At 42.6% G+C, this 12,595-nt stretch overlaps 1 protein-coding gene across 1 annotated transcript in view; it reads right to left on the bottom strand.

Annotated features, from left to right (window-relative positions):
- Positions 1 to 12,595, bottom strand: part of LOC108374118 (UNC-79 domain-containing protein) — a gene marked incomplete at its 5' end in the record, with an annotated part of 30,051 nt that overhangs the window by 1,866 nt on the left and 15,590 nt on the right. Inside the window, 14 exon segments of the mRNA XM_017630091.1 lie at positions 3,722 to 4,265; positions 4,338 to 4,516; positions 4,596 to 5,308; positions 5,371 to 5,525; positions 9,312 to 9,490; positions 9,556 to 9,567; positions 9,569 to 10,017; positions 10,020 to 10,127; positions 10,130 to 10,401; positions 10,403 to 10,429; positions 10,431 to 10,864; positions 10,920 to 11,015; positions 11,082 to 11,718; positions 11,794 to 12,061. Of these exon segments, the coding sequence (XP_017485580.1) occupies positions 3,722 to 4,265; positions 4,338 to 4,516; positions 4,596 to 5,308; positions 5,371 to 5,525; positions 9,312 to 9,490; positions 9,556 to 9,567; positions 9,569 to 10,017; positions 10,020 to 10,127; positions 10,130 to 10,401; positions 10,403 to 10,429; positions 10,431 to 10,864; positions 10,920 to 11,015; positions 11,082 to 11,718; positions 11,794 to 12,061 (4,073 nt within the window).

Raw genomic sequence — 12,595 nt, forward strand, 5'->3', positions numbered from 1 at the left:
TTTGTATTTCTCTAAATTACCGTTATATGGGATGTGGGCGTGGTTATCAACGGATTTTTTTTAAATTTTCAATACCAACCTACCTTGGTATACGGGAAACCTACATACCAAATTTCATTGAGATATCTAAATTTTTGCTCGAGTTATAGTGTACACGGACGGACGGACGGACAGACGGACAAACGGACGGACAGACAGACATGGCTTAATCGATTTATTTGTTCATCCTGATCATTTATGTATACATTGGTCTATATCTATCTCGATTCGTTTTGGCTGTTACAAACAACTGTTATGTGAACAAAATTAATATACCCTTGTGCACAAGTGCGCTCGGGTATAAAAAAATTGTTGATTTTGCCTCTGTTGCGCTAATAAGACCCTGCATATCAGAATAAACATTATTCGAATAAATTGTTATTTAGATAATTATTCCAATAAAATTTTATCCATAATATAATTATTCGCAAATAATATATTCACGAATGANTTGTTGATTTTGCCTCTGTTGCGCTAATAAGACCCTGCATATCAGAATAAACATTATTCGAATAAATTGTTATTTAGATAATTATTCCAATAAAATTTTATCCATAATATAATTATTCGCAAATAATATATTCACGAATGAATTCGTGAATAAATTGCTTATGAATAAATTATTCGTGATTTTATTCGTTATTTAAAATAATTTTTAAAAATTGATTTATAACACACTGAGCAATGTTTTACTTTTATTTCTATCGTCAAGGATTGTGAGTTAGTTGAATTCGATTTACTATTTTATCAAGATCTTTGGTTTTGGTCAATGCAAGAATAGCGCTGAAAAACAAATATGGGTAAGGTAAACCGATGCTCTTATTTTCACCTGTGAGATCTTTTCTAAGCGCGCGTAACCTTCTTCTTTGATTTTGCAACTACAACATTGGTCCGAGGCGTCAACCACTAGTCTTATGTCATGTAAGCCAACAAAAGTCCATATAAGGAAGCTGAAGAGCGCAGTCAAGGCGTATTCAATAAGGTGGTACCGGTACGACAATAACAAAATGTAATGTATTTGGTTTTTGCTTTTGCGGCGAGGATGTGAAAGAGAACAGAAAACAATGAACAATCAAGTGCTCCAACCAATCAACAGCAGCCATTTGACATATGAAGCCGGCGAAGAGGCGAAGAAAAATAAAAGGGTACTGCTGTCACCTATTGAATACACCTTGAGCATAGTTTTCTATTATAGGAGAGCCAAAAATCCTCGATGTTTCACAGGACGAAAAGTTTTCCCGCGCGTTCAAATTTGGCCATTGATAAACCAACCGTGATCTTTCTTGGAAGGATGTGGTCGAAACTTTCCTAGCTAATTCGGCACTTTTAAAATATCCAAGAGCTGGTTTCCTTGAATCTTACTGCTGCAGCAATGGCCGTCCGAGCAATTTCATCAAGCGGAGGTAGCTGCAAGGTCGCATTTCGGGTGTATGACGACGTGAGACATCGTTAATTCGTATAATATAACAACTAGGAACAAAGTAGTCCAGACATATGGGGGTTTATAAATATTTCGACTGCAGGACCATTATGAATTGCAACCTGATTGTACAATAAATACGCATTTTCTAATTAACTAAACTGCAGCGCCACCTAGCGGGTCCATTTTCCGCATAAGTATTTTTCATCATGCAGGTAGAACACATTTTGAATTTAGACGAAATCGGTTCATAAATACGGCTTTTATAAATAACTCGGCTTCATCGCCACCAACGATTTTTCTAGTAGANTGCAAGGTCGCATTTCGGGTGTATGACGACGTGAGACATCGTTAATTCGTGTAATATAAAAACTAGGAACAAAGTAGGCCAGACGTATGGGGGTTTATAAATATTTCGACTGCAGGACCATTATGAATTGCAACCTGATTGTACAATAAATACGGATTTTCTAATTAACTCAACTGCAGCGCCACCCAGCGGGTCCATTTTCCGCATAAGTATTTTTCATCATGCAGGTAGAACACATTTTGAATTTAGACGAAATCGGTTCATAAATACGGTTTTTATAAATAACTCGGCTTCATCGCCACCAACGAGTTTTCTAGTAGCCTTTAATAGGACTTTAAGCGCAGGGAATAACTCAGAGAATTTTACTTAAATCTATTCAGGGGTTCGAGTTAATTCCGAACAACGAAAATGTCTATCATTTTATACATAAGTATATGTATATATCTATATACATAGATTACTTGTTGTATTATTATTTTATTCGTTATTCGAATAATTAATGAATATAATAATTATTCGAATAACGAATAAAATAATTTATCCATCATTCGAATAATTTTTATAATAATCAAAGTTATTCAGCTTTAATATGAGTTTTATTTTCCCCGAACCGGTTCACTATTCACTTTTGGTTTCCATTCACCCGAAAATTTTGATTCCGCCCATAGTAAATACATGGAAACCAAAAGAGAAAAGTGAACCGGTTCGGGGAAAATTAAACTCATGATAAGGCAGATTTATTATTCACGAATAACGAGAAAAATAGTTTATTCGCTTAATATAATTTAAGTTATTTGTCATTTAAATAAATTTTGCCCAACTCTACTTAACTGGCCTACGCTGCGCATAAAAAAAATCGGTTCTCCTTCCCAAAGCGAATCATAAAATTTAGTTTATTTTATCACTCACGCTGAAGAAATTTGCCCCAGTTCAGGGTCATCGTATTATGCTGAAACCTACTGTTGCTGAATTTGCTGACGGTGGGAACAATGATAGATTCCTTGCCCACCCTGGCATATAGAATAGCTCTTTGGTCGCCTCGTCTTTCTCTTCCGTCGGGGCTTGTAGTATTGTGGTGAGAAACTCAATCACCGGGGTGAAAGAACACCTATAACCACTCTCGGAGCTCAATCATCACCTATTACAGACTCTGAGCTTCGATTGCCACGAACGACCTGAGCTACTCAGACCCAATTACGGTCAGGATATTGTGGCCGCCTTAACAGCTACCTATCCAGACTCGATCCCGATATCCTCAATGGGTGTCCGACATGTGGAGACTCCATCCACGAAACCAAACATCTCTTCACATGCCAGCTCAATTAAATTCAGTTAACATCCCTCCGTTAGCTGAGCTTGACAACCACGATTGATAGACAAACCGACCCAGGCGGGGCTAGATAGTGCCGCTACAACAACAACAACAGCACTCGGCAACGGAGTTGCTCTCCTATCACAAAACCGACGCCGACTTTGTACTACTTTATTACATACATGGCAGCTGCAGTAGACGTCACAATGTCCATTGGATTTTTCGAATGGCAATGGTATCAGCCTTAGTCTTCTCGAGGACACCAACTAGCCGGGCAGAGGCACCATCCCCATTAATGGTCCGAAAATTTCAGGTGCATGCCCTCGCAGCGTAGTCCTTGGTACCTTCGCCGTGGTCCTCATCAAAAGAAGGCAGTCTCAACCGAGGGTGCCTTTTCACATTTGTTTACTTCCAAATGGGTGTTCGATTGCCAACCAGAGGATATTTGGTGTAAACACCGGTAGTCGTAACTCTAAATTGTTTGCTGTAAAACGCGATAGTTGGAGATCCTTTCAACGCACTCCATGTCAGAAAATATATAAATTTTTATGATTCGTTAGAGGAGAAGCAATTTTTTTTCCATGGTGAGGCATTCTAATGTTCATATTAATGTTTGCATGTATGCATATTGTCTATTCACCTTCGCATTTGGGTTTTGTGTAAAATCAGCAATACCGCCACCTCCAACACCAGCCCCAGTACTCTGATTCGATGGGCGCGCATGCGAAACCAGCTGTAATATACACGGCGTAACCTTAGCCCAAAATTCAAATAGTACACCCATCGTATTGCCCTCCGCATTGCTGGCGGTACGCGCGATATGCTCCAAATACACGGTCCACAATTGACACAGCGTGAAGGCGTGAAAAAGTGATGACATATGGAGCACCGAAGTCTTCGATTGCTCAGCAAAGCCAGCGAAAATAACTTGAATATGATCGGCAATGTGGCAAGAGGACTCCTGTGAGACTGGCATGGCAATGGGCGCTGCGGCGCTGGGCTGTTGATGATGATGCTGATAGTGTACTGCGGCTGGTGGCACAGTCGGTGGCACCTGCTGTGGCGGCATGGGTGTGGTATGATGTTCGTGGCGGCGTTGAGTCAGCGCTAGGTGTGTGAGCGAGCCAAGCAACAGCCACGAGAGTAGGCGCATATGGCCAACGCATTCGGTGAACTCTTTAGGACTGCAGAGTAGAGGGATAGTGTTGTGAGCTACATATGTAGATTTATACAAATATATGCCAACTTTGACTTACCCCTGCTGCAGCGATGAGGGCGCATTATTGAGCCAAGGCAGATAACGCGAGCTGCTTTTGTTGTCGCGTGTATTGCCGCGCGACATCTCCAGTGCCAGATATTGTGCAACTGCGCCCTTCAATACGCCACCCAGCGTATCTTCGCCTAGGCCGTTTTGGACGTGTCCATTTTTGAAGTTCTAGTGGGAGTGGCATTTTTGAAATAGTATTTTATGATAACTTACATAGATATGTATGTACGTCGTTTTTTGAACTCACTTTGATTTTGCTCAGCGTATGAAAGTCCGCCAGAAAATCAATTACATCATTTACATACTGTCGCATGCAATCTGCCGCATTAGTGTTCAACGGTGGTGCGGTCTCCGGCAATCCAGCTAGTGTGCCAGGCGGCAGCGTACCACCAGCATCGTGCAACACGAACCCAATGATCATCAGCAAATTATTATCGGGAATGTTAGTTTTGAATTTCAAGGCTTGCACAAATTCGAAAATCAATTGTCGACAAAGTAGCATTTTGTCGCGATCCTTCGAAAACGAACGCATATTCAACGTACAGAGCTCGTATATGGTATTGTATTCCAAATTTGTATTCTGCACGCAAAAGCCAATTATTTTTGAGTAGGGATCCAGCAGTGTCTTTGGCACAATGTTCAGCTTCAGTGTGGCCACCATTATGTCGAGCAAATGTTCTGGATTGCCCAGATTTGGTAGCAATACAATGACTTGCCGCAGCAGCGATTCCATCGCTTGCATGGCCTGCTGCCATACGCCCGGTCCAGTGGTCAGCTCTGTCGGCACACAGTGCAAATACTCGGCCATGTTGCGGAAGATTACTGGCAGCTGCTCGATCGGTAGCGATTTTTTGGATTGCAACGATTCGCATACCATATAAATAGGATGTGTGGCGTTGAGCTCCTGGAAGTCCTGCAGTGCGCGAGCAATGCTGCGGAATGAGTTGTGACGCACTTTCACTGGGGGGTTGAGAAGAGTGTGGGGGTTGGTGAAAGTAAATGTTATTTAAAATTTTACTTACTTTTTACTTGCGTTTGGAAGATTTGCAGGAAGATGCCGTTGGGCGCCAATTGATGTAGCACGCAACGTATGAATTGTAGGGACACAGCTTGTGCGCTGCAAACCAGTGCTGGTCCATTCTCGCCCTGCCAGGAGTGTGTGGATGTTAAGCAGATTCTGTGGAAGAAAATAATAAAATGAGCCGTTTATTTTGAAAGTGGAATAAGTCACTGCAAACCTCTTGTACTTAAATGACTGGTTACTTGTATCTGGACGCGTCGGTTATTTGTTCATCTTCATCAACCAAAGGTAAAAGGTCATTAGTTATGATGATAGGAAGATTTACACATGCATTTGGTTACAAGTAACCGGTCATTTAAGTACGAGAANCTGCAAACCTCTTGTACTTAAATGACTGGTTACTTGTATCTGGACGCGTCCGTTATTTGTTCATCTTCATCAACCAAAGGTAAAAGGTCATTAGTTATGATGATAGAAAGATTTACACATGCATTTGGTTACAAGTAACCGGTCATTTAAGTACGAGAAGTATGAAGTGACTTACTTATGTCCTTTCAAAATAAACGGCTCAAATGTAACTACTCAACAAGGATGGAAATGGATAACTGGTGAAAGTCAATTTAAATGCTCAACAAGCTGGGTACCAATAGTTTTCTAATGCTAGACTCCCTCAGTAAAGTCCCAAAAACTTCAATGACTTCTTTCATCATTTCTACAATGTAAAAGCCTGGGTGAGTGCTCACACTACTGAAAACTGTGTTAGACGGACAAAGAGGAATATTAACGTCACATATTCAACTTTACTGACCGGTACTCCACGCATCAACTAAGNACCAATAGTTTTCTAATGCTAGACTCCCTCAGTAAAGTCCCAAAAACTTCCATGACTTCTTTCATCATTTCTACAATGTAAAAGCCTGGGTGAGTGCTCACACTACTGAAAACTGTGATAGACGGACAAAGAGGAATATTAACGTCACATATTCAACTTTACTGACCGGTACTCCACGCATCAACTAAATCCAGAGTAGAATCAACATGACTTCCCTAAAGCGCACATCGTAATCGTAATCACCCCTTCTACAAAACTAACCTATTAGCATTAGATCTATAGAAGTGTTTCGATTACAGTATCCATAGCCATATTACGGTACTGAAATACATCTAAGAAGCGTCAGTAATATTCCCAGATCAAATCTTATCTTAAATCTTAGTGTCCTTTTCGCACTTATGCTTAATTTCCATCTCTCACAACTTCTACAACTACCAAAAGGAGCCTTCCTTGTCTTCTACACTAACAATTGTTCGGTAAATGCGAGCGGCAATGGAATTGATAAACTGCTCTAGTTTTCTTTGTGGACATCATAGAAAGTATTTGAACAGACACTTGCTGGAAACAGACACACATCCTACACTCTCGGACGAACTTCAGGCTTACATTGCACAACCACTGGGCGGGACTCGAAGTGGCTCAGACATGCCATAAGCGACATTTACCAACTGGCATCCCTAAATTGGCTCGTAAAGCGCCAAAGAACTGTCAAAAGTCATCATGCCCATGCAAAACGTATGCAGCATCCTACAATAACGCGGCGCTGGCGCCGAGCCAATGGAATTTTCATTTTTGACAGGGCGTTACGAATTGAAGTTCGTTGCATCGGAGAGAAAGAGAAAGGACAAAAAGTAAAAGAGGAAACGAAAATTAAAACGATAGGAAATGAGAAAACGTCAAAACTTACACTGCGTTGATTTGGGTATAGCTCGCGCTGGCACTCGTTGGCATTGGAAAACTCAACGCTTGGCGCTCCAATTTTGGGGACGCCAGCAAGAGACAATTACCACCATTACAAATTATCACGCCCTTAATGCCGTCATCGGAGTTCAAAAACCACCCACACGAGTACCAGTCACCTCTTCACTTGATCCCTTAAACCTACCCAGCTAACACCCCTATCCCTTTGGTCTGACCCGGTACACTTTTCCTAGTCGTACTATTAGGCGAGCTTGATAGCAACGTTTGATTGACTAGCCGAATTATGCAGGGCTTAGTAGTGTCGCTATAACAACAACAGGACCTAGTACTATACCATCCTGTAGGACAAAGCCCTCCACAATTTCTGACCTAAGCTTGTCTGCCCGGTAGACGCTTTCTAGGTCCGATAGGACAACCTCACATTGAATGGCTCAGTACAAATATCTGCATCTGCTTTCGCGTTTCATTTTTGATTTGTCTGCCCTCCAAGCGCGTGGCATTCCACGAACTTAGTCACGGTGTTTTGGAAATTTCATTCGGCGTTTTTATGTAGCGATAGTATGGGTCGGGATATAACAATGTAAAGTGTAAAATCCTTGGCTTCAATTACCAACTGTTACCTAGCATTGTTTTAGCTGAAAAGCGGACCACTGACGCATTCCTCGCTCCTCAAAGCTCCAGTCAACGTTCGCCTTGTGAAGGATCAACTTATATACTCTCGCATTTAGGTTTAGTAAAATAAACAGTGTTTTAATTTTTGGAAGAGTCAGATTTCTGCTCATTCACATTGAGAGAACAATTTATGGAATGACGCTCATAACCTAAGGAAATCATCTGGATACAATTATGGCTGCATCGTCGGCATATTTATTCAGGTACAGAAGCCATAATATTTTGCTTTGAGAACCAAATTCAGCGTTACTCTGCTCTTTAACAAAGATACGATCCGCAACTGGGTGCCGCACTCTGGCCCTTTTTTTGTAAGCGCCTCAAGTATACATTCTATATTTACATACACTATTGTGCACTCTTAATATCTTTAAGGGTAGCCATGGTAAACCGTTTGTAAAAGAGCAAACTCTACTTCGTGCATATCTCCTGTCGGTGCAGATCTAAAAGTCTCCCAAACGTTTTGAAGACGAAAGACATAGGCTTATTGGTCTCAAAGCCTTAGCATTGTCGTGCCCACTTCAGTAGCTTTGAAATGTATGATTAGCAACATTATGTTCATAAATAATTTGAAGGTGAACGAATTTAAAATTACAATTTTTTTTTCAAGACGCTCAAAAGGTCCTCTGAAAAGGGTAGTGGTACATTTAGAGCAGTGGGCCTTGTGCACTGATTACACGCATTCTGGAGGTTGGACGTCCTCCACACACCGACCGACCTGTCGCATGAACCATATAACTACTGTGACTGCCCGTCTGACTCCTTCCAATTTTCGATGAATTTGTACAATTCTTTCCTGGCTTTATATGTACAAGTAGTTCATTCAGATATCCTTATGCTGGTCAACTACATATGAAGCAAAGTATAATTCCGGTAAAGGCTAGGAAGTAAAATTGATTGATCCTACTTAAACTGACAATGAAACCAAACTGCTCAAGTTGTAAAATTAGGCTCAAGCGAAATGGAGGGTGTGGATGAAGCGTCAAACAGCACATATGTAGGTGATCCTGTAGGCTTAGCCACGCCCCCATCAGTGTGACCCTGTTTCCACCGAGCACTATGGATCTGGACCCTAGGCTGTCGATTCTACCCTGCCCCCCCTAATCAAGGGTGTTATGCGTTACCGTGCCCTGAATCGCTGTACGGGTAAAAATGCCGCCAACGGATACAGTATTAATAATGTCGAAAACCCGTTTGCTATCGCGGTTCCACGGAGGCCTCATCGGCCAAACTCTTCGGGCACATTTAAAGTCCTTTCAGGAGCAGAACGAGCGCATTCAGTGGGCCAAGGGTGTCCTTGCCAAAAGCTGGAATTGGGCAATGAGGTCAAAGAGGCACGGGTCGGTGGACAACACCACTGAAGGGGAACCTAAAAAACTCAGGTCTTAAAATTCTTCCGGCCCAACCAACGCTCTACGGGCATTTAGGGCCTTCAACAAGCTTTGACAATTCCTTCATTCTGTTTACTTAGCCTGTCCCCGACGAAATGGTTTAAAGTTAGCTATACTGCTAAATTTTACCTTGATGTGAGCGTTAATATCTCTGGTAGAAATGGTGCTGCCATTGCCGGTTCACGATGTATGAATGTGCCGAGTATGACAATTAATATGCCAATATCTTCATCAGTATATTCCTCGATGAGGGCACCACAATCAGTGCAACGATCACAAATTGTATAATCACCAACTCGGCGTGTACTCTACAAAAGAAGATATGCGCAAGTTAAAGAGTAACTAAATTCTTAAAAAAAAGTTATCGACTCACCACACGATTCGGTCTGCGCTGCTGCACTACTATGTCCATTACCGTTCTCATTACTTTCTTCCGCATCGTCGTCCAGCTCTTCTGGCGGCTGATAAGGTGGTGGCGGCCATGCACCAGCAAAACGTGAGCGTATGTCTGGTATAGCGCTTGCATCGACATTGAAGGGTGCCAATTTCTGACGTGGACGTTTTGGTGGCTCTGGTTTACCCGCTGCATGCATTCCACCCGCACTTGTAGCAGCCGCAACGCTAATGGCGGGTTTAACTTCCTGTGTGACGCTCCTTAATATCGAAGAGTGTAGATCTTGTTGTCCTGCGCCGCTTGCATTTGGTGGCGATTCGAGTGCCACCTGTTTAATGAGGCGACGTGGTGATGTGGTACGACTGCTGGGCGTCACATCATCCTTGGTGCTCTCAGACACATCGAGGCTGTCCTGTTTGAGGTGACTGATGTCTGGTATATGAGACCCTCGCGCAAGCGATCAACCAAGCCACCAACAGACTCGTGTGTGCCAATCGGTAATAAACGTTCTGGTGTGGGTATTTCGAGTGCGGCTATACTTTTCGATGCAGCAGCTTGGCGGCGTCCATCTCATCGACTGGATTAGGCATGACACTCATTTTGGAGAGTGGCGAATCGGGGGAAGCGTATGCTTTATCGGAGCGTTTTAGCGATTTTCCCGTGGGTTTCTTGTGATTTGCGCTGAGACGCGAGTCATCGGTGCCTGTAGATGAAGAAGAAGTGCCAGCACTGCATTCCACGATGGTCTTGTGGCGACCAATTGGCTTCTTGGAAGTAGCAGCCTGATGCTGCTGCTGTTGTTGCTGCAATTGTGTTTGTTGTGAAGTGCATGGCTGTCTGTTGTTGTTGTTGTGTTTCGCTTGTCTGAGCTCTCAGTGCTGCTATTGGTCGATCGATTACCATTGCTGGATGTTAGCGACTTCGAGTTACTATCGCTAGACATGGTTTGTATATCTTGCAGGGCGCCCAAAGCTTTCAAATGATTCGTGGCAATCGCGGCAAACATTTTCGATGTCGAGGCGGCTGCAGTCTCAAGTGACTTATTGCGCACTGTGATGGCGCGATGCACATCAACGGGTGGACTGACAATAGCCGTCTCGGCAGCGGTATCGGGGCCCACTAGCGGAGTAACGATCATGCGTACGCCCTCTTGTAAACTATGACGCGCATGCGTGGTAACGACTGTGGTGCTAACGGCTTCTTGTGCACCCGATGTTCTAATTTTTGTTGTGTAAGTGTCGCCGGTTTTGGTAGTAATCATGGACTTGTGATGTGGCTTCATGGTTTTCTAGTCGTACAAATAATGAATCAATTTCAACATTTTTCCCGTACAGTCTACTTACCTCTTCATACTCGATTGCACGCGGGCCGCGTGCTCTCTGCATATCTGCCTTACCAAGCGGTGTTTCTTCGAAGTGCACGGTATCATCAAATGAACCCTGCTGAATGAAACAATTGCTACTTTTCTTTGCGCTGTTTGAAAAAAAAAAACGAATTCTACTTACCGGCGCGCTGCTGCCATGCAAAGTGCTATCTGACAAATCACTTTCAGGTATCGCAACCAGTTCCGATTCCGTTTCATCGGCCTCTAGGCTGGAGTCATTATACTTGCGGAATGCGTGCTGCAGTTTCGGTGTAAAAGCCACATTCTGTCCCTTGCTCTTAGAGGCTGCGCTTGTGCCCTCTGAGGGAAACATTGGACTGGCCGGTGGACTGGGATCCTTATCATCGGGATCTGTGCCCAGCGAGGGTTGACTAACGTCGCGCGAACGCGATGTGCCTTGTATGTCCAATATGGTAGTAGTCGGTATGCGACGACATTGATGGAAATGGTTGCGCAAACTGTTCATAACCATGCGCATAGCCGAAATGACATAGGCGCTATGCGGAGGCTGGGTATATGAATACTTGTAGAGCACCACAAGAATGGTAAGCATCCAATTACGACGTGGATATTGTTCCAAATACCAAAGCGAGTAGTTGAACACCAAATTTTGGTAGCAATCGGCAGCCGTGTTACTAGGATTAGGCGCATACAATATGATCTGCATAACCGAGGGAAGTATAAGACCGCCGATCAAGTGATTTTGATCCAATACTTGTGGTAGATTAGCAAGAAAAGCATTGAAAACTGCCGAAGCGCTGAAAGAATGTGGGCGAAAGAAGAAAAACACATATAAATAAGTTTAGTTCTAATTCTTACACGGTAAGACCTACCGTAGATTCTCCGGTGTTGTGTGGAAAGTCTTGTCGATCTGATTGTGACCCAGAAGCAAAAATAAATGTTTGAGCACAATATTTTGCGTCTTGGAGATGGGTTTATCTTCCGAGGGGAATGCCTGATCGGTGCGTGACATAAACTGCATAAGCAAGAAAACCAGCAGATGTATGGTTTCACGATCGGACTCCTCCAGCTCGGTAATGCGGCTCAGCAGGCCGATAAGGTTGTCATCATTAATGCCGCCTAGCGAGTGAATATGACCGTCTGTTTGGTGGTGAAGCGAAAATTTGTGTTAATATACTTAATAGCTTTCAGATGCTTGAAAAAAGGATGAAGCTCAAAATGCAGTAGTCACGCTTTTTAGCTTCATCTTTAAGCTTTGAGATATGCATACATATTTGTTTTTGCAACACTTTTTTTCATATTACAACACAACATCGAAGTTTGAGTTCTATGCATAAGTATTTATGTACAGTTATTTATTACAATGTACTATATTTATTGTTTTTGAATAGGGTACGATTATTATAGGCAAGCTTCAAAAAACTACATTTATAAAATACATACATACCAGTGTAGAAGTATACACACATGTTTGGCAATCTTGGGAAAAGGGAAGCGGACAAGTAGTTAAACATTTATCCAAAATTAATGGCAGTAAAACTTTCCTAACTCGAAACGCTGTGAGAGCAGCTAGCTTAGAAATGTTCCGAGTGAGACAAGTTTGACGATCTATTCTCACTGCAAGTACTTAGTAAGAACTTAGTTGTAATACCCTAAAACAGCTCTACTGATGAG

This window comes from Rhagoletis zephyria, unplaced genomic scaffold (assembly GCF_001687245.7).
Source record: "Rhagoletis zephyria isolate East Lansing unplaced genomic scaffold, Rhagoletis_zephyria_1.1 Rzeph_scaffold_07367, whole genome shotgun sequence".
Classification (NCBI taxonomy): Eukaryota; Metazoa; Arthropoda; class Insecta; order Diptera; family Tephritidae; genus Rhagoletis; species Rhagoletis zephyria.